This window comes from Hibiscus syriacus, unplaced genomic scaffold (assembly GCF_006381635.1).
Source record: "Hibiscus syriacus cultivar Baekdansim isolate YM2019G1 unplaced genomic scaffold, ASM638163v2 tig00111427_pilon, whole genome shotgun sequence".
In the NCBI taxonomy this organism is placed as follows: Eukaryota; Viridiplantae; Streptophyta; class Magnoliopsida; order Malvales; family Malvaceae; genus Hibiscus; species Hibiscus syriacus.
In genome coordinates this window covers 1,146,191-1,167,489 of record NW_024063088.1, presented here as the reverse complement: position 1 = coordinate 1,167,489, position 21,299 = coordinate 1,146,191, and the positions used below count along the sequence as shown (strand labels likewise).

Here is a 21,299-nt window from a genome sequence, read left to right as displayed (position 1 = left end):
CTTTTCCTTCTTCGTAGGAGAGGAATATCCTTTCTCGATTATCATCCAAGCTTCCATATCATGTGCTTGGATAAATATCATCATGAACCTCTTCCAACTATGATAATTTGTTCCATTGAAGTAAGGAGGCACGTCAATTGGTATGGATTCTTCCATGGAGAATGAACCGGAAATGGATGTCATCTTTATCGATTTAACTCTTCCCGAATTGACTCAAGAGGTGGTTAAACCTTTAAATGAGTGAGGCTCTGATGCCAATTGTTGAGTTAATCGATAGATGGAATTGGCCAAGTGGGGGTGAATTGTCAATAAAAATTTTGGTGGAAGCTTTTGCAGAAAATTGAAAATATTTGCACAACGATTTAGAGTAGTTCGACTTTCTCAACCAAAGTCTATGTCCACTACCTTAGCTATCCACACTAAGGATTTTCCAAAAAATCCACTAATTTGTTCTTTCTTTTGAGGACAAAGAGTAACCTTACGACTCCCTCAAGAATTATCCCCAAATTCTTGAGCACATTCTTTTTCAAAGAGAAATACACAAATTTGCAAACTTACAAGGAAAACCTCACAAGGTAGATTGTTTGCACAATTCTAGAACAAAGAAAGAACACTCAAGGATAAATACAATAGAGCACAAATGGTGTTCTTGAAAGCACAATGAATATTGAATCAAAAAAAGGCTTGAAGTGCTCAAACAATGAGTTTGATGCTTTCTCTTTGATTCTCTCTCAATTCTTGTTAATTGTTGTTGATCAATGGCTTCTAAGCTTGTTTAAATACACCTTGAGATGATTCTATCCGTTGTGAACCATTTGTGATGTTAGAGTCTTTGAAGTGTGAAAATCAATTAATAAAATAGCTTGGAGCGTGGGGGGAATCGGTACCCCCTCATAGGGAATCGGTTGCCCCTCATAGGGAATCGGTTCATGCAGTGTAAAATTCAAATATTTTGATCGTTAAACAGGGGAAATCGGTACCCCCTGGGGGGAATATGTACCCTCTGGACATTCTGTTTTCTCTTAGAGCCAAAACATGCATGACCCCCTGGGGGGGAATCGGTACCCTCTGGACATTCTGGTTTTTCTTGAAACCCTTTTAGAAAGAAAATATTTTTGGCTCGATTAAGGCTCAAAATACTTTGTAAAATTTGTTTAAAAAATAGTTTTAGTATAAAACACAATTTTACACTTTAGTAAGGATTAAAATGAACTTTGAAAAACTTTGAGTAATATTTTGATATTCGAATAATTATATCGTATATACTTAGAAAATCTTTTGTAAAATCTTAAAATTCATTTAACTTAATTTGTTATATCGAAACATCAAAATGTTTTCAACAATTTTCTATCATGTCAACCATCATAAGAGTGAATGTTCATAAAACCAGGAGTCCATCATTTTTTGGGCAACTACAACCGAAGAAATAATAACCCCTACTCGAATACATACAATCCTGGATGGCGACAACATCTGAATTTTTTATGGAGTAATCAAGGGACCAACAACAACAAATCAGGCATGAAATTACAATAGGCAACAGCGGAGTAATTAGGAATATCAACATTTTCAGAATCAACATCAGCAGATGCCCTGCCAATACACTAAAGGTACAGGTTATTCCTCTAATACACACTCTAATTCTAACTCCTTGGAAGCTTCACAGCAGGAATTTATGGCCTTGACAAAATATTTCAAGGCTTCAACAAAGACTTTGATACATAAACACCTATCAACGATCAAAAACCAAGGTAATTTGTTGCAAAGTCAAGAAGCTCTTTTGCAAAGCCATAGTTCATTATTGAGAGCATTGGAAAACCAAGTAGGTCAAATCACCACGGTATTACATTCTCACCCACAAAGAAGTCTCCCTATTGATACTAAAGTCATTAAACATCATGGAAATGAACAGTGAAATGTACTTACACTGAGGAGTGGTACAAAGATTAACTAGAATGACAAGTTTGGGGGAAAATAGTTGGAAGATTCTAGCCAAGGCATTATACAACCTGAGGATCGAGCTAAAATAGTGGAAAATGAAGGACTGCTTGAGGGAAAGGACAATGATAAAGATTCAGAAACTCGTCAAACAGATAATGGGAAACTTATAGCCAATGCCAGAGTTTCCTCACCACCTATAGCAGATGACGTGAGACCTCCACCACCATTTCCTCAACGATTGAAGAAACACAATGACGAAATCTAGTTTAAGAAATTCATTGATGTTCTGGATCAGTTGTATATCAATGTATCTCTACTTGAAGTCATCGAGCATATGCCTTCCTATGCTAAGTTTCTAATAGACATTGTCACAAAAAAGAAGAAGGTAGAAAATAATGTCACGACAAGAGAAATCTGCTCTACAGTAAGCAAACTCCCACCAAGGAAAAAAGATCCTAGCAGTTTTGTGATACCATGCTCAATAGTTGACAACTTTGTAGGACGAGCTCTTGTTGACTAAGGGTCAAGCGTAAATTTGATACCAACGTCCATATTTTTAAAACTAGAAATGTGTAACGCTTGCCCAACCACAGTTATCTTATAGTTAGCTGATCGGTCTTATGTTCGTCCTAAGGGAAGAATTGAAGATGTCATTATAAAGGTGGACAAATTTGTATTCCTAGTTGATTTCCTAATATTAGACTGCGAAGCCGATGAAAATGCACCCATCATTCTTGGACGACCCTTTTTGACCACTGGAAAATCTTAATAGATTGCGAGAAGGGAGAGTTCATGATGCGGGTAGGAGATCAAAGCGTCACAATCAATATCTTCAAATCCATGAGATATGTAGACAATTCAAAATAATGCCAATTCATTAGAGACATGGAATCAGTGGAGGAAGAGGAAACAAAAAATCTTGGCCAAGACAAATTTTTACAAATCCAATGTGAAAGGAATACACAGTTTCCTTGGACATGCAGGCTTTTATAAGCGGTTCATAAAGGATTTTTGTTAAATCTCAAAACCTTTGTGTCTTTTGCTTCAACAAAATCAACCATTTGTATTTAATAATAACTATTTAAATTCTTTTACAGATTTGAAGAAAAAACTTTCATCAGCACCAATCGTTGTTCCACCAGACTGGAACGCACCTTTCGAGCTCATGTGCGATGCTAGTGATTATACAGTTGGAGCAGTGCTAGGATAATGATAAAGTAACCTCTTTCTTGTTATCTACTATGCTAGTCGTACTTTTAATTATGCACAAATAAACTATACCATAACTGAAAAAGAACTTCTTGCAATAGTATTTGCATTTGATAAGTTTATGCCATATCTCATAGGAACTAAAGTTATTATGCATACAGATCACTCTGCCATTAAATATTTAATCAATAAAAAAGAGCAAAGCCTAGGCTCATCAGATGGTTATTATTACTACAAGAATTCAATTTAGAGGTAAAGGATAGAAAGGGTACTAAAACCAAGTAGCAGATCATCTGTCTAGATTGGAAAACAAAAATATTTGTCATGACATAAAGGACATCCAGGAGGATTTCCCTGAAGAGAAAATATTATATGTCACGGTTGTGCCGTGGTATGCTGACATAGTCAACTTTCTTGTTAGTGGTATTATACCTCGAGATTTATCTAGTCAAAGTCGAAAAAAATTCAAACATGATGTGTGACATTATTACTGGGATGAACAATTCCTCAAACAATGCAGCGACCAAATAATCAGGAGATGTGTCCCAGAAGAAGAACACAAAGAAATTCTACTTTATTTCCACTCATCACCGTACGGAGGACATTTCGGTGGAATAAGGATAGCAGCGAAGGTTCTTCAATCCGGTTTCTATTGACCCATCTTGTTCAAAGATGAACACGAATTCTACAAGTCGTGTGATAGATGCCAGCGCATAGGGAACATATCAAAGAGATATGAGATGCCATAGCAAAACATTCTGGAGGTTGAATTTTTCGACGTGTGGGGGATAGATTTTGTGGAACCCTTTCCCACATCTTTTGAACCTAAGTATGATTCCAAGACCGTACTGAAATTCTTGCACAATAACATATTCACGCGTTTTGGAACACTGCGAGCTAATATCAGTGATGAAGGCACACACTTTGACAACAAATTAATTACCAAGGCGCTTAAAAGATACGGAGTGCGACATCGAATAGCCATGGCATATCACATCTAGACCAATGGGAAGGTCGAAGTCTCTAATCAGGAAATCAAATAAATCCTTGAGAAAGTGGTCAACCCAAGTCGAAAGGGCTGGTCGCCAAAGCTAGATGAAGTACTATAGGCCTATCGCACAACATTCAAGACACCGCTAGGAATGTCCCCATTCAAACTAGTCTACGGTAAGGAGTGTCATCTGCATGTGGAACTTGAACATAAAGCATATTGGGCCATCAAGAAATTGAACATGGATGCTCAGCTTACTGGAGAAAGAAGACTCTTGGAACTGAACGAAATGGATGAATTCAGAGCTCACACTTAGGAAAATGTCCGCCTATACAAAGAAAAAACAAAACGATGGCATGATAGAAAATTTTTTCCAAGGCAATTTCATTCTGGACAAACAAGTGTTGCTCTTCTATAATTCATGACTCAAATTGTTTCCAGGCAAGCTAAAATCCAGATGGTCAGGACCGTTCATCGTACACCAAGCCCATAGCAATAGAGCAATAGAAATCAAGAATTGCAATGATGGATCCATCTTCAAGGTGAATGGTCAGAGACTAAAGGAATACAAAGGAGCACCAGTCATGCGCGATAAACCGGCGTCAACAAAACACGATGCCCAAGAGTTTGCTTTACTTAAACAATTTTCATTGCCTAGGCAACCAAAATCTGAATTTTGTACATGAATAAATTAAGTTATTTTATGCACTAGTTATTTGTTTTATTTTATTTATATTTTTGTTTCTTTTTGGCATGCAAGGTACATGTGGCAACATGGGGTGAGAACTCACACATGAGAGGAAGAAAAACCCTAATATAAAAGGTTTTGGTGATAATTATGAAGAGGGAAATATATATTTTCCCCATTTTATGTCAAATCAAATATTGTGTCATTAATACCATATTTTCCCCCATCATTTTGACCAATTTGCCCCAAATAAACCACCCATTATCTTCCCTAAAAAACCAACTTACACTCAATCTTCCTCATCGTGTACACAATTTTTTTTCCTTCAAAATTTTCCCTTAAATATTTTCCCCTCAAACGCTGTCGTGAAACACTCTGTACCAGCAAAAATCATGACCAGATCAAAGAAAAATCCACCCCCAGCATCAGGACTTGATCATTTTCAAACTACTGAAGCTGAAGCTCGGTTCAAAAACCTCTAAAAAAGGAAAGTATATTTGGATGATGGTTTTCTTTTTCCAGCATAAAGTGATGAGCCATTTGGACCAGAAGTAATGGGCATGGTTAGCAAGTATAAATGATAGAAGTTTTCTCGGTATCCTAAGGTTGTGGCACCGGCGATGGTTTGTTAATTTTATACCTATCTTGAAGACCCATCTCAACATACTATCTATATGAGAGGGAAACTCATTCGATTTTCCCCATCAACCCTCAACCGCTATTTTAAGTTGGAAAAGGTAGAAGACCAACACAAGAAGTTTATGGCTGAGGCAAACCAAGAAACCTACAGTGGAGTCCTCGAAGACCTCTACTTCGGATGTGCCAAATTTGAAGGTAACGCACTAACGCGTAAACGGGTAGATTACTGAGCTCTTAAACCAATGGTAAAGTTGTGGAATCACTTCCCTCTAAAGGGCAAGCTAATGGAGACCTCCCACAACACGACCGTTTTAATGAAAAGGTTGATGCTGCGGAATTCGATTATTTATGGGCAAGCAATCAATGTGGGAGAAATCTTCTTCAAGAAAATACATGACTGTGCAAAGAAAAACTGAGGTAATCTTTTTTTTCCTAACCTGATAACGACTTTGTACAAGAAGAAAAAAGTCCCTGATAAACTATTCAAGGACTTTATCAAGTCAAATGAAGGAATAACCAAGAAGAAAGTGCCAGAACTCATGAGCTTCGACGATAATGCCCCACATGAGGGCCTGTAAATAGGAGCCAAATCTGTTGCAGCGGCCAGAATGGCAGTCGTGGTTACATATACGCGAGAGACCCGTGAGAGGATCGAGCACCTGGAAAATCACATGGAGATTTTATTTAGCTATGTGAAGGCAAGGGATGTACAACTCAATGCCTTTTTCAAGGAGCTGCTTCCAATCACCAATGAAGATTAACTGCCCTTTCCTATTAAAATTTTAAAATACACTGCAGGCGGCAGTACATTCAATGCCTCGGCACAAAATACTCCCCCAGATTTCCCTGTAGACATCCCTTCACTTGCCACTCATGTCTCGCCAGTACCTAAAGAAGACCACGGAGAAACTGATGAATATCTGGGCTCCTCCTTCTCTTCCTCTGAAAGCACTCAAGAAATTCCACCCGAATTCTTTTCTGAAGATGACTTCATTCAGTCCCCGATTAACCCGTAACCGAGCAAGCAACTAAAAAGTCCCCCGTTCGTCACACAATGCCAGTTCCCAAACCAAATCAAAGCCAGACTCCAGCAACTCTTGGACATCCCACCCACACTGAAGAATAACAAACACCAACACACACCCCGAGAACTAAGCGACGCATTAAGCAAACAACAGGACATGTCCTTCATCCCTCTCCCTCGCAGATTGTATCTGAAGATACGGGATCCAAGAGTACCCCTCCTCCAAAATGACGCAGAACATGCGTCCAGTCAAGCTGCCCCACCACAGTAAGTTTATTTTTATATTTTTCTGTATTTGCATTTGCATTTAGTTACATGCATTGAAGACAATGCATCCCTTAAGTTTGAGGGGAGGTATTGCTTGTTAAAAGCAATTGATGATAATTGGTTAAAAATTTTGGTTGTCATGATATAATATGTTAAGTCTATTGTGTAGAATAGATTGAGGATGCCCGATGATGAAAGCGTAATCTAATTACTTAGGCTAGAATTATTATACAAGACTGTCGAAAGGAGAGAACCGACCTTAGGCTTGATCCTTAGCAAACTGATAAACACAATTGTATGATGTCTCTATTTAAGGTGATTAGTAATTTTTTAGGAAATAACTCTCTGCATGCCGAGACATCAAAGAATTGTAAGGCTAAAGTTGAACTCCTTAGTACTTAAACTTTATAGAATAAAAGGGACACTCCTCTATGTGATGGCATAACCGGAAAACTCCATAAAAATTAAGGGTTGCCTAGGCATATGAGTGAATGAAAGTAGTAACAGGATAACTCTACCCGACTAGCTTGGGGGTGGAAGGTATGCTCCCTTTCACCTAGAGTGTGGAATGGTATGTGTGATGAGCTAACTCCCTATAAAAAATGATGAATAAATAGGAGTGGAAATTGCACTTGACAAATAATTTGATCCCTTGACAAAACAAAAGTACTTACTTGAAGTTTTCTAATTATGTTCATGCATAGACTGATTATAATCAATCACACACGCTAGTAAGGAATCCTGACTCATGAATGTACTTGAATTATATGACAGTCAAGCATGTTGAGGCCAAACTTTTTATTGAGGGCTGAAATTTTAAAACCACATGATTTTCTTAATATTACTTTTCCATGAAAATTTTAATTTTTTCTAACTATTGTCCATTGCTTTAGGACAAGCAATAGTTTAAGTTTGGGGGTGTGATAACTCCATAAAAAAGACTTTATTATAGTCTTTTTACTTAAGTTATTGCTCATCTAAACAAAGTGTTCATAGTATATTATCGCATTTAGTTGCATTTAGGTTATAATTGCATGTGGTGGATAAGTTTTTCCTAGGTAAGATTTATTTTCTTTGACTAATGTTGCTGAGGAGAAAGAGCTTGTGTGGATTGTGTGTGTGCAGGAAATTAACTAAGGAGGAACATTTCAGTCGTGACAATGTATTTCGCAAGGGCCAGTGGAACATAGAAGACAAAGACATTGAGGAGCTGATTTATCTCACCAAGGCAAGGTTTAACTTGTAAGTCTGAAGCGGATATGATGAATTGCTTATGTCACATGCCAATTGTACGACTACCCTCACGTGCAATGAAGCTCTCAAGATTCTGACAACAACCAGTCGCCTTTCCTTTTTTATCTTGGACAAGAAAACACGGGTATTTAGGGAATCTTTAATTATGTGAAACCCTAGGAGATTTCCCTTAATAAATACTCAGTCACAGCCGTCAAAAAAAAGAGAGAGGCAAGGAAGTAAGAAGAGCTTTAACTGAAGTGTGGAGTGAGCAACTGCAGTGCTTTTCCACCGTTCTCCAACCCCACCGTCCTTGGTGTCCTCCATAGCCATGCTTATAGCAGAGCGACGGTCAGGCCTCGAGAGAGGCTGGCCTCCAGGGCAGGCGAGGAACTGGTCAGAAATGTCACGACAGAGCCCCCTGTTTAGGAGTCGTTCTTCCTTTGTTCTTAATTTCTTTACTTTTCTTGGGGTTGTATTAAACGATGATACTTTGGATTATTTTTTGACAACACCATGAACTGCTTTAAATGGTGTTAGTTTTGGTTTTGCCAAGACAATTATTTTATGTTTTATGAATGATGCATTATGATTTTGCTCATGTTTGTTTTATTCATTGTTTAAATATTTTTCCTTGACAGTGTAAGAGCTTTGAGGGATTACTTGGGTCTAGGTGAAACACGTCTTGACATTGCAAGAGCTTCGAGAGATTGTCGTTTGTCTAGACATTGATTCTTAGATTTGAGAGAATTAAGATAGATCTACGTGAACAATGGAATGGATCCGGGATGGTGATGTTCTAACCTGCCTAACTTAGAGATAAGGAGAGGGTTTTAATTACTAAAAGGGATAGACACTAAAGTAGGATAGACAACGATTATAGTTCATGCTGAGTGGTATTGCTACAACAACAGTCTGACAAACCAAAGGTTATAGTTAATGCTGAGTAGTATTGCCATAACAACCGTCTAAGAATACTCAGTAATCCTATCGAGCAACTTAAGCATATCATAACAATTCATTTCAGACTTAGAATAATTTCTTGTCATAGAAAAATACTAACATGAGTGCTCTGTGAAAAGTCTGAATATGTGAGGTTGTTTAGAATATATTTGAATCAACGCTTGTTTTTTATTTCCTTATTTTAATTCGATAGTTTTGCATATTTACTTTGCCTCAACCAAACTTTTCTATAACCATACTTTATAATATTTTCTTGCTTTATCTTGTTTAATCTATTACTAATAGTTTTCTAGTTTGACAGGACTTCAGGAACTAGCTCGTGACAACTAGTTCTAGTTGTAGTGAAACTTAAAAAGGTCTATCAATCCCTGACGAGACGATAACTCATTTATCTTTTATTACTTGATTCGACTCTGTATACTTGCACATATTTACTTTCCTTAGCATATACATATCCAAGCGATCAATAATCTTTACATGAGGTGCTGCCAAGTCAATTGGTTTGTTGTTGTCGACTCAATTTGTTGCCTTCAAACTATTTTCCATTTGCCACGTTGAGCTCCTTCATTTTAACTTTTGCTGCTGCCTTTGTTTTTGGTTTAAGATGTTGCCACTTAATTCTTAACAATTAAGAATTTTATATGCTGCTGTCACATTGTTTATTTCATGAAATTAGCCATGTGATTGTTATGGTCTTTTGCCATCTCAATCCTTTCAAGAAATTTTTTGCTGACATGTAATAATCTAGTTTGATTCTAACAATGTTATTAATTTTTAATGAAAAAAATTAACGTAGAAATTTAAAAAATTAATATAATTATATATTTATTTTTTATTATTTATATATTCTACCAATTTGATTTAATTGTGATTGATTTCATTAACTTCCCGAGCACTTGTTGGAATTGTTAGGAGTAGTTATCTTTTAATTTTTCTATAAATATTAATATCTGTTCAAAGATTTAATTATTTAATATTGAGTATTTATACTCCAACATACATAGTGTTCGAACTCATGACCTCAAAGAATAATAATAATTCCTTAATCGCTCCTGATTATCTTTTAATCTATGAAGTCAAGGGTGATTATTGAAAGGGTAAACTTCACAAATGGTTACTAATGTTTGAGTGAGTTTTCATTTTCCCCATTAAAGTTTCAAAAGTATCAAATTGGTTACTAACATTATCAATTTATAACAAAATTGTTATTCCACCGCCGTCCTATTAAATTGATGATGTGACAACTTTAACAAAAAGTTTAATATTTAGTTTTACTCTTAAACTACCGTTGAAACATCAAATAAGTCATTAAACAATAATTTTATATCTAATGCACCCGACAAATTTCTATTCTTCAGTTTTTTCAAATACCCACCATCACTGTATTCCTCCCCTCCCCGCCTCATCATCTCCCAAACCCAAACGCAGCCCTCTACCACTCTGACAACAACATCGTTCAAGGATAACAAAATAATACTCAATACATATTTTATTGCTGATAAAACACAATAATTACTAGTCGATTTTTGCTAAGAAATGCTCTTATAGGGCTCAAGAGCGCAGATTACTGCAATCATTTGATAATTGGAACGCTGCAAAGAATGCATGCCTTTGGTGTTGAAAATAGGACAGAGCTGTTTATACATTTTTTTGGAAGAAAATTTGAAATTATCTGACATAGAATTTGTTTACAGTGTTTTGAATTTATATGTGCAGTCAGTGTTTAATTGTTGATGGTTTTTCTATGGCAGATCTTCAACATTCTTCAACTTCACATAACCATCAACATCCTGTGCAATTTCAATCACGTAAGAATGTTCACTTTCCTGGTTCATCTTCATCAAACCACCCGTTCTGCAACTGTCGAAGAAGAAGCAACTCACGACAATATCAAGAACAAGAATCATAAAGTACAAATATAAAATTAGATGTTTAAGGACCTATTTGATATTTTAACAATAGTTTAGGGATAAAGCTAAATATTAACATTTTTGTTGACGTTGTCACGTCATCAATTCAACGGAAATGATGTTAAAGCGATCATTTTGTTATAAATCGATAACGCTAGGAATTAATTTATTATTTTTGAAATTTCAGTGAAAAAATAAAAATTTATTCAAACATTAGTGATTATTTGTGTCGTTTACACTTATTGAAATTGAGTGTAATTATCTTTCAACACGTGTTTGGAATTGAAAATATTCATATTGTTTAGTTCATCCGTTGGATCCATGTCCGTCCTAATTGTATTATCGAACATTTGTTATTTGAATTTGATCTTTGATCTTTGATTAGAGTCGAATATATAAGGGAACATTAAACTATTATGTTGTGATCTATTTAGCCAATTCTATAGGTGGTAAACGTGTTGTTCGGATCAGATTATTTAGTTCATGTCTATGGTAAGTCGAGTTGGATTGAGTATCGGGTTAGGTTAATATCATATTGATTGAGCGAGTTAATATCATATTGATTGAGCGAGTCAATATCAGATCGGTTAATTTTAAAGTCAATTCAATATCAGGTCGATTAATTTTAGGTCAAGTCAGATCAGTCATTTTCAGTACGGGTCAACCTTAAATCATTGGGTTAATTCAGGTTGAGTTGAGTATGAGTCGAATCAAATATATACAGAATTATTGATATATCATCGTAAAAGAATGTATATTTTTTTTTGCCAATCTTATCATTTATGTTTACTTTTATTCCAATTCAATCATCATTCAGAGACGATAATTTAACCTGAACTTGACTTATAAGACATGTTAGAGTTTATAACATTTTTCTTATTGATCTATCCCGAAAAATTTATGATGCGACCTAATGAGAGATAAAATTTTAAATTTTGTTATTAATTAAAATTTTAAATTAGATGTTTAATGCTTAATGATAAATATAAAAGTTTGTTTCAATTTTAGAAAATTATATTATCATAAATATATATGTTTTGAAATTATTATAAATATATTTGAATGAATATTATTTTAAATAGTTTTATCATTGATATATTTTAATTATAAATAAAAATAAACATTTTTATATTATAAAAATAAGTTGAATTTAAGTAATTATATATCCGGAGAAATTAAAATGATTTGAAAATTAATTTAATAGTTTTGAAAAATTATTTAATTGGTTCTAAATTAAAATATTAAACTAATAAATCATGATTTAGTTTAGATGGTTTGTAAACCAATTTCATAATTTATATCATTATTTAATAGAATATAAAATGAAATATTAAATTAATAGTTATTATTTAAATGACTTAGAGATTAATTTAATATTTTTTATCATTAATAAACGAAATTTAAAATTGATATTAAATTAATAAAAATGAAAAATTAAATAGAAAATTAAATAAAGTTGTACATAAATTCTAAGACGATAAAGTTATTATGATTTTACGGAATTAGAATATATTATACTAAAATTATTTAATGAAAAAAATAATTTTATCATAATTAATTATTTATTAAAATTAATTTAGATTTATTTGATTTGTACATATTTAATTAGGTATTGAATTTAAAATTTAGATATTTCATGAATAAAAATACTTAAACAAAGTCCAAACTAAATAAATAATTACTATATATATATATATATATATATATATATTAGATTTTATCTTATTATTTTATTATTTATCCATTATTGAAAGATAAATAACAATAAAAATAAATTTTTCATTCACTTTAACTCAATTATCATATTAAAATTGGGTCGTTATTTGGTTCAGATCATATTTGGATAAATTAAATTTTGATTGTTTTTGGTTTAGTTTATTTACGGTTTGGGTTACTTTCATTTCTAGTTACTTTCAATTCATATTCATATCGACCCAACTAAAATTTGAGCCATTTTCGATTCAGTTCAATTTATTCTGATTTTGTATCAAATTTAGGTTATTATATTTGGATCTATATTAAATTTTATATAAAATAAATTGATTCGAATAATTGAGTTTACATCAAATTTATAAGATGTATTGGTTTGTGCTCGCTTGGAAATTCAAATGGATCGGCGAAAGCTAAATCTTGTCCTCATATTATTTATTATTTGAAGTTTGCCCTCATCTCTACTAATCAATGAATAATGTATGTGTATTGTAATAAAATTGTTTTCGTCTTGTCTTGGCTGCTAAGTTAAATTATTTCAGTTAGAGTGGAGATGGAGATATGATCTACTCTACTCTCTAATTACACCAGCTACTAATTCATATGAATTTATTAATATATCAAATTCTTTAATTCAATTAATAAATACACTTTAGGTAAGGATGGACATAGGTCGGATTGGGTCGAGTTTCTGATTGATCCGAAAATTTTATATCCTCCACCTGAAACCCAACCCACCCCAAGTTTAGGGTAACTTCACCCAATCCGAGTTTGACTCAACTCGACTTGAAATAATATAAAATTATTAATTTTATTCAATAAAATAGAGACTTAATTAAAAATAATAATATAAAGAGGAGTATTATTGCAATTATCTCTAAATATATAAGATATAATTATATTATTTTTTGGGTTGAGTCGGGATGGGTCGGATATTTTATACTCTAAACCTAAATTCGAGCCGACTCAAACTTAATTTAAAAAAAACGATCCTATTTGAACCTTTCGAATTCGGTCTCGTGTCCATCCCATTTTTTTAAAATAAAGTAAAAATATACCAAAATTAAATAAGAAATTGTATTGTTTTGTTGGTCTGATAATTATGATTGAAGTAAGATTGATATTTATATATCTTATAAAATTGTTTAATTAAAATAAGAAAACGAGTCGTTCAAAAAAAATAAATAAAATTAGTCGCTGATTCTAATCATGAATCAAATAAATTTTTATTTGATAAATTACGGTCGTATAAATCTTTAAATATTAAAAAAATTAACAAATTTTAATTATATTATTTTAAAATGATGACTCGTTTTATCTATAATTTTTTAAATAAAAATGCATTTAATAAAGATTCATTTAATCATATTTTTGTATAAAAAAATTTATTTTATCTATAATATTTTAATTATATTATGCATGGATTAATTCTCGTTACAGACGCACATATGATTTTAATGACTGCATATGAATACTGTTTAACTATATATTTATGTATTTATTTATATATGCATTGAATTTTATCTATATTTTTAATTTTCTGACTGCCGGAGGTCTTCCACGGAAGCTACTCTCAACCTGGCGTTGGGGGCAACCTACTACCCTACCTCCCCTTACCTCATACATATGGGAATTGGGTTTTGTTGTTGTTGTATATTCAAATAAAAATTTTTAGGTACAATTAGAGGGATCAATTTATATATATCTAATAAAAAATTTAATTTTATGGAAAAGTTTTAAAACTTTAGGAGATAATTAATATGGTTAGTTCAAGTGGTAAGTAGTTTGATATCGTTTAAACAAGTTTCGAGTTTGAATCCTTTATATACAGAAAATTCCCATTAAGAAACTCATTCACCAAAACTAAGTATGTAAAAGGGGTCGGGTCCGAATTAGTTAGGACAAAGTCTTGAAGACCGGAAGGAAAAAACTTTAGGAGATAAGTTATGGGCATTAAGCAAAAATAGATGGAAATGGAATATGCTTCATCACATTCAATGGTGAAGATCTTCTCTTATTTCCTGAAATTTCTCATCCTCCAGAAAATACCGACAATAATTTAAAATATATCTAAAACCAATAAAAATAAGGGAATGTGAATAAACGTGATTTTATTCCAACTAACAATGACAGCCACTTGAGCAAAACGGTAATTACATCTGTAGGTCACTTAATTATAAGTTTAGTAATAAATACGTAATTTCTTTTCTAAAATTGTAAAATAGATCACTCGGTTATAATATTATTATAAAAAAATCATTTAGTTAAAATATTATTACAAACATATCAATTTGTTATTAAAAATGAAACTAACGCCTAATGCGACCCAATATATTAATATTTTTAGTCCCTAAACTTACATGTTCTATTGATTTTATCTTAATTCAAAAAAGTTTAATAAATTTAACAATTCATATATAAAAATTTCATCAATTCAAGATTTTTTACAATACTGTCAAAGCAAACAAGGCCATTGAATCAAAATAATAGTTGGATAATTGTGTTCTGCCATAAAGCAACAATAAATCGTTTTATATTAGGAAAGTAATATAACATTTTTGGGAGAAGAACAGAGAACAAAATGATAAACAAGTTTAAATATGAATGATTGAATGGGTAAATTTATTGAATTGTTTCAAATTAAAATCAAATTGATAAATATGAGTTTGGAGGACTAAATCTATTATAATACCAGGCCACACCACTATTCTTGTCTAATTTTTATTGACCTGTGATTTTTTTTATTAAGTAATGGTAATTACTTGCTTGTAATAATAATATTTTAATAAAATGAACAGTTTGTAACTTTTAGAAGAAAATGGACCTATTTGTTAACAATTCCATAATTAAGTGACCCGGATTGTTGTTTACCCAAAAATATTAGGCTTACCACACTCGCAGGACTAGTATTGGAAAGCCAAACGTATTACAAACGAAGCCCACGTGGCCAATGGGTATAAAGCAGAGCCACTCGCCATTCCCATTCATTGAATAGAAAAAGAGAGTACGAACCACTTGTCCAGTAGCGGAACACAAGAGAAATTAGTAACAGCCATGAAACCTCTAAAATTTTAAAAAATATAATTTAGATCCTTTAATTTTTTAAATAATTTAACATCCTCAATAATTTTAAAATTTCAGATTAAATTTAAAAAAATTAATGTTCTTAATTAAACATCTCTCACAATTTTTAGAAAATTTAATTAAATTTATTAAAATTTTAATTAGACCCTAAATTTATAATTTCAAAAGTATAAATTAAACTCTTCAAAGATTCTAAAAGTTTTAATTTAAACCTCTTAAATTTTTTAAAGTTAGGACCAAGCACGTCGCTGCACATGCCTCAGAAGAGGATTGCTGCCTATACACTAACTTACAGAAAAAACAAGAACCAAAAGCGATCAGTTTGGAATGCCCCACGTGTCGGGTTTCTGTCCAGTAACATAAATCCACAGTTAGAGCATAAAAAATATCTTGATTTTGCAGCTAATAGATTTTTTAGTCATTGGGTCCCACACACAAAAATATCCAAATGCCTTGGCCTTTGAATAATATTTGTTCGGGCGTAGCGTAGAATTAAACGACAGCCCCAAAATCCAACAGATCGGTAAACCTGCTGACATGGCTTCCGTAGGCCACGCTTCTAGATATTTTCTTTGATTTGCAAGGTCAGATATTTTTCGCCCTTTTGATTAAGAGCTCAGCCACTTGCCTTTTAATTGCCGTCCGATCAAAGGGTCTGGTTTTAGATATTTTCTTTTCCTATATAGATTTTTAGCATAAGATGTTCATAGATTTTGCATTTCTAAATTGCTAGCGAAGGTAAATATGGGTGACGTTGTGGTGAGTAGCGAGGAAGTTAGAATTGGGAGTGAGACGGAGAAGGAAAATGAGGAGTTGGATGGGAATTTGGAGTCGGAGAAGGAGGGAGAGAAGCGTGGGAGTTCTGCTTCTGGGGCAGTGGTAAATTGGGGAAGGTTTTTACCCATGCCGGCTTTGAGGGTTTTGTTGGTCGAAGCTGATGATTCAACCAGGCAGATTATCTTTGCTCTTCTCAGAAAATGCAGTTATAGAGGTTAGTTTCCTTTTTTGTTGATTCCCCCAATTACAACTGTTTTCTGGAATTCTCTTTTAAACTCCTGAGATCGTTCGGTTTGAATCAATTTTATGCTTCGAGTTGCTTCAGCTTTGATGGTTACTTTGCAGAAGTTTTGATTTTGTTTGATTCATCAGGGCTGCTGCTTTTAGATTTCAATATACGGAATTCCAGCTAAATCTTCCCCCCCCCCCCATGTTTTCAGTTGCTTCAGCTTACCTTCTCTCGTCTTAATTACATGTTTCTAAGAGCTGAGACTTCCTTAGCTCAAGTAACTTAAATTAAATAACATGCCCTTGTCTCTGTGTGTGTGTTCATGAGAAAAATCTTGTAGATTTTGTTAATTGTTAGTAAAATTTCCTTTGGAGACAGGATCCACCTGCTTAAATTGCTTTCCAAGATTGGGTAAATATAATTATCGCCAAATAATGAAAGCAGGCAAATCAGAACAATGCTCTAGGGTGCTTACATGATGCTTGGATTCTTCAAAGCCTGCCATGTGGGTCTAGATAACTAAAACTATCATAGTTTTGTAAATATTTAGATATGCCAAGAGGCAATTCGCTGGTTCAGAGTCTGTAAACAGGGGATTGAAGGCTCATGGAGCTTGGTAGATTGAGTGTGTTAAAGTGGTATTATCCCACATCAATTGAATCTTAAAATGGGTTTTAGATTGGATGCTGTACAGAGTGGCTGCTTTAGTTAATTAACCCCCAAGTAATTAGGGCCAAGGATAGGGAGAGATCTTATATAGTTGATAGTTCATTAGGGGTATTATGCCTCAATGTAATATGTTTTGCTTATCTAGTAAATCTGTGAGTGTGGAAATCAATTTGCGTTACTTTTATCCTTTTTGGGTTATTTCAAGGCTTTCAGCACACATGCGAAGGTGTCCGCCCAAACTTGTTTTGTATGAAGATTGAATTTATTCCATTTGATGATATCTACAACATATACAAGATCGAAATTATTCCAAACTTTATAACAGTTTATGATTAACATAGTTGTAGATTGTGGTTCAAGTTTTTTTTTTCCTTGGGCCGCAAAATTGCATGTTGGTTCTTGCTTTAAATAAGTAGTTGTTTACAATTTTAACATGCGACAGTTAGGGCTGAAAATAGTTTTCTTTTTCACCTTTCTTTTGATCAGTTGCTGCTGTTTCTGATGGCTTGAAAGCATGGGAGATGCTGAAAGGAAGGCCTCATAGTGTAGATCTCATTTTGACAGAAGTGGATTTACCATCTATATCAGGATTCGCTCTTCTTACACTAATCATGGAGCATGATGTTTGTAAAAACATCCCTGTTATAAGTATGATATGAAAGATTCTATAATATTTTCGATACATTTCTACAGTTGCAATGATTTTCTACTTGGCGTCTACAAAAAAGCAATTTAAATAACTGCTCTTTTTCTTTGGGCATGATTGTGCAGTGATGTCCTCACAAGATTCAGTTAGCACAGTATACAAATGCATGTTGAGAGGGGCTGCTGACTACCTTGTTAAACCGATAAGGAGAAATGAGCTGAGAAATTTATGGCAGCATGTATGGAGAAGACGATCAGTATGCTAACTTCTTTCACTTCATTTCGATCTCTATTTTACAGTTCTTTTGAAAATATGGTTTACATTTTTCCAAATCCTGATATATATCTGTTTTTCAAATCAGTCAGTAGTTGGTGGGAATCCCTCCCTGGATGAGAGTGTTGGACAGAAAAAGGTTGAAGCTAGCTCTGAAAATGATGCTGCATGTAATCATTCCATTGGTTGCTTGGCTGGTGTCCAAACAAATAAGGAACAAACTGAGAAAGGGAGTGATGCCCAGGTCAGTACTCTTCGTCTGTCATATTTGTTTTGTGATTGATCTATGCATTTACTATATAGAAGATTTGCTTGCCCTACACTCGCATACTTTTTATGGATTGGCGACCATTTCTTTGTGTCGACTGGTTATGTTTATTGGGAATTACTAATGCTCATGATCAAAATGAGTTCTCTTCCTGTTTTAAGTTGACTACATGAAGTTTAATATAGACTGCATGTTTGCTGTCTAGCAGAGCTCTTGTACGAAGCCAGATATGGAGGCTGAGAGTACCCACAAGGAAAATATGCAAGAATTCTCACACTTGATGAAGGGAAAATCACCACCAATTGAATTGCAGGAGCATGAAGCTCATGCCAGTTTCAATCAGAACCTGCTCATGCATCAGATGGAAAATGCAGGTAAGACTAAATTTTGAATTTTTGCATTCTGTTCAATATGAAAGCATCTAACGTTCTTTCAATGTGCCATTGAATTTATGAGAAGATGCTGATTCCTGCAAGGATGCCTACACAACAACTGTGCACAAGGATGTTGAACTGGAAAATCAAAGAAGGGATACTAATATCTTGGCTGAGGCTGGTGATGTGCTTGTTGGTTCACCAAGAGAAGCCATTGACTTCATGGGAACATTTAATAAAAATTGGAATTCTTCAATAAATAGCGCTAGAAATTTTGATTCTTCTCCATACTTGGATCTTTCCTTGAGAAGAAGTAATCCTCATGTATCTGAGAATGTTACTCAAGAAAGGCCTACCTTCTGGCATCCTAATGCATCAGCCTTCATGAGGTTGGTTTATGTTATATTTGTTATCATCACCTTCAGAATTTTGCACAAAAAACGTTTTAGAAGAAATGGATTGAATCAGGTTTTGCTTTTTTGTTATATTTGATACTTGCATTTTTATTGCTGATCATACCAATTATCTTTAATGCAGGTACGCTAGCAGAGTATCACAGCCCCTGCATTCAACATTGATGAGTTTCGGTGATCAGAAGAAAGACTCTGAAACTAATTCTGAGAAGATGTTGACCAACGTTATTTCCGAATACAACTCTGATACTCCTAGTCCTACGCTAACTTCTCAAAGAAGTATGATTCCTTTTACTACTGGAGCTACTGCTGAATTGAAGCAAACTGAAGCAGCAGCAGCAGCATGCACACAACAGAGAGTATTCCCTGTCCCAGTACCAGTGAAGGGTATAAGATTGAATAATCCGTGCAATGGTTATAACTCAATTACTCCTCCAATCTATTGTGCACGATCAAGTTCATCCATGCAAAGTCCAAGCTCAGCCAACCAGCAGGAACCTGCATTTTGTGTGAATCTGTTTCGTCATTCCAGTTTTGAAGCCAACTCCTCTGGACAGTTGTATGACCGACTTGCTTCCAATACAAATCAGTCAACCAACCAACCCTTGCACAAGCTGGATTCAATTGAGGATAGAGGGCATATGTCTCCCAACACTGATCAGAGTGCAACTAGCAGTTTCTGTAATGGCTCTTTAAGTCAACTTAATGGTATTGCATATGGAAGCACTGGTGCAAGTAATGGCAATGTTGATCAGGTTGCAATCGGCCGAGCTTCTACAGAGAGCAAGAACGATGAAAGTTTTCCTAGCCCTAGTGGAAATTCATGCCGTTCTATCCAAAGAGAAGCAGCTCTCATGAAGTTCCGCTTGAAGCGAAAGGATAGATGCTATGAGAAAAAGGTAAAATGATTCAGTTGCCATCATTATGTGCTTACATTTTTCCTGTTCAATACTTTGCATAGAAGAAAAAAATATTCTGAGATCCATTAACAAGATACTGATGTTACATTCTAGTGCTAGTTTCCAGTTGCGATGTAACATGTAGAACCATGTGCGGATTACACTTGCATGGTTTGAGCAACCAGCTAACGTTTCATGCTCAATTCTTTTGGCAGGTCCGATATGAGAGCAGAAAGAAACTTGCGGAGCAGCGTCCACGAGTAAAAGGTCAGTTTGTCCGTCAAGTGCAGGCTAATCCTACGCATACAGAAGCTGAGCGTCATCATGGCAATTCATCTGATAGATAGGAATAGTTACAACCCTGTAAACCGAGGAGAGCACGGACTCAAATTATATAGATGGTTTAGCACATAAGCAATGCTTTTTGTATGATAGTAGTTAATGACACAGGTTAGTATGTACTTAAAGGAAACTAATGTTTTGATATTTTATAGTAGAACCCCGAATCCTTCTTTATTGGTTGGTTTGTTCTTTCAACAGACTTGGTGTAAATACTAATATGTGTAATCTCATAGCTCCTCTGAACAACACATTACTGTTTAAGGAGAGTTTGTTTTTGTTAGAGGGTCTCTATCACACCATTAATGGCCTTTGAATTTTATTATTCTTTTCAAAAGTCTGCCTCCGCATGCCAGTGTTTGCCTCGACAAATCAACGGATCATGTAAAAGTCTACATTGTAAAAGAGGAAAATGAATATGTTATTACTTTGATTGTTCGTTGCAGACACGAGAAATACTAACACCGCTTTGACTGCAATAAGGCCAGGCCCCATACTCATATCATACATTATTTTTTTAATGACATTTTTTGTCCTCATTTTCTTTTAAATTAGTCATTTTAATTCTTATACCATTTTTCGTTTTATTATTATTTTTCTTCTTCATATTTAGTAATGAATAATGAATTGACAATAAATTCACTTGATAATTTTTAGCCATCCGCTTGAATTAATTTGATCAAATAGAAGGAATATATATTGATTGTTTTGGATAGGTATTATTTCTCAAGTTTTTACTCGTTTTCTAGTTTG

The 21,299-nt window shown here is 34.0% G+C and overlaps 1 protein-coding gene across 4 annotated transcripts; it reads left to right on the top strand.

Annotated features, from left to right (window-relative positions):
- The first annotated feature begins 2,320 nt into the window (after positions 1-2,320).
- Positions 2,321-20,723, top strand: LOC120162948 (two-component response regulator-like APRR5). Of its 4 annotated transcripts, none has more exons than XM_039172982.1 (9): positions 2,321-2,326; positions 16,509-16,650; positions 17,821-17,982; positions 18,106-18,236; positions 18,342-18,497; positions 18,727-18,895; positions 18,981-19,284; positions 19,433-20,207; positions 20,423-20,723. In XM_039172982.1, exons 2-9 carry the CDS (start codon positions 16,563-16,565, stop codon positions 20,552-20,554), a joined length of 1,917 nt encoding a protein of 638 aa, XP_039028913.1. In that variant the 5' UTR covers positions 2,321-2,326; positions 16,509-16,562; the 3' UTR covers positions 20,555-20,723. The 4 variants fall into 4 exon arrangements, with proteins under 4 accessions (XP_039028913.1, XP_039028912.1, XP_039028911.1 ...); XM_039172981.1 differs by having other exon boundaries at positions 16,497-16,650; XM_039172980.1 differs by lacking the exon at positions 2,321-2,326 and having other exon boundaries at positions 16,373-16,650.
- The last annotated feature ends 576 nt before the right edge of the window (positions 20,724-21,299 follow it).

Coding starts and splice junctions, on each gene's coding strand:
- LOC120162948 (XM_039172980.1), top strand. CDS start 16,404: ATGGGTGACGTTGTGGTGAGTAGCGAGGAAGTTAGAATTGGGAGTGAG. Junction 18,237..18,341: donor ATGTATGGAGAAGACGATCA/GTATGCTAACTT, acceptor TTTTCAAATCAG/TCAGTAGTTGGTGGGAATCC. Junction 19,285..19,432: donor AATGCATCAGCCTTCATGAG/GTTGGTTTATGT, acceptor TCTTTAATGCAG/GTACGCTAGCAGAGTATCAC.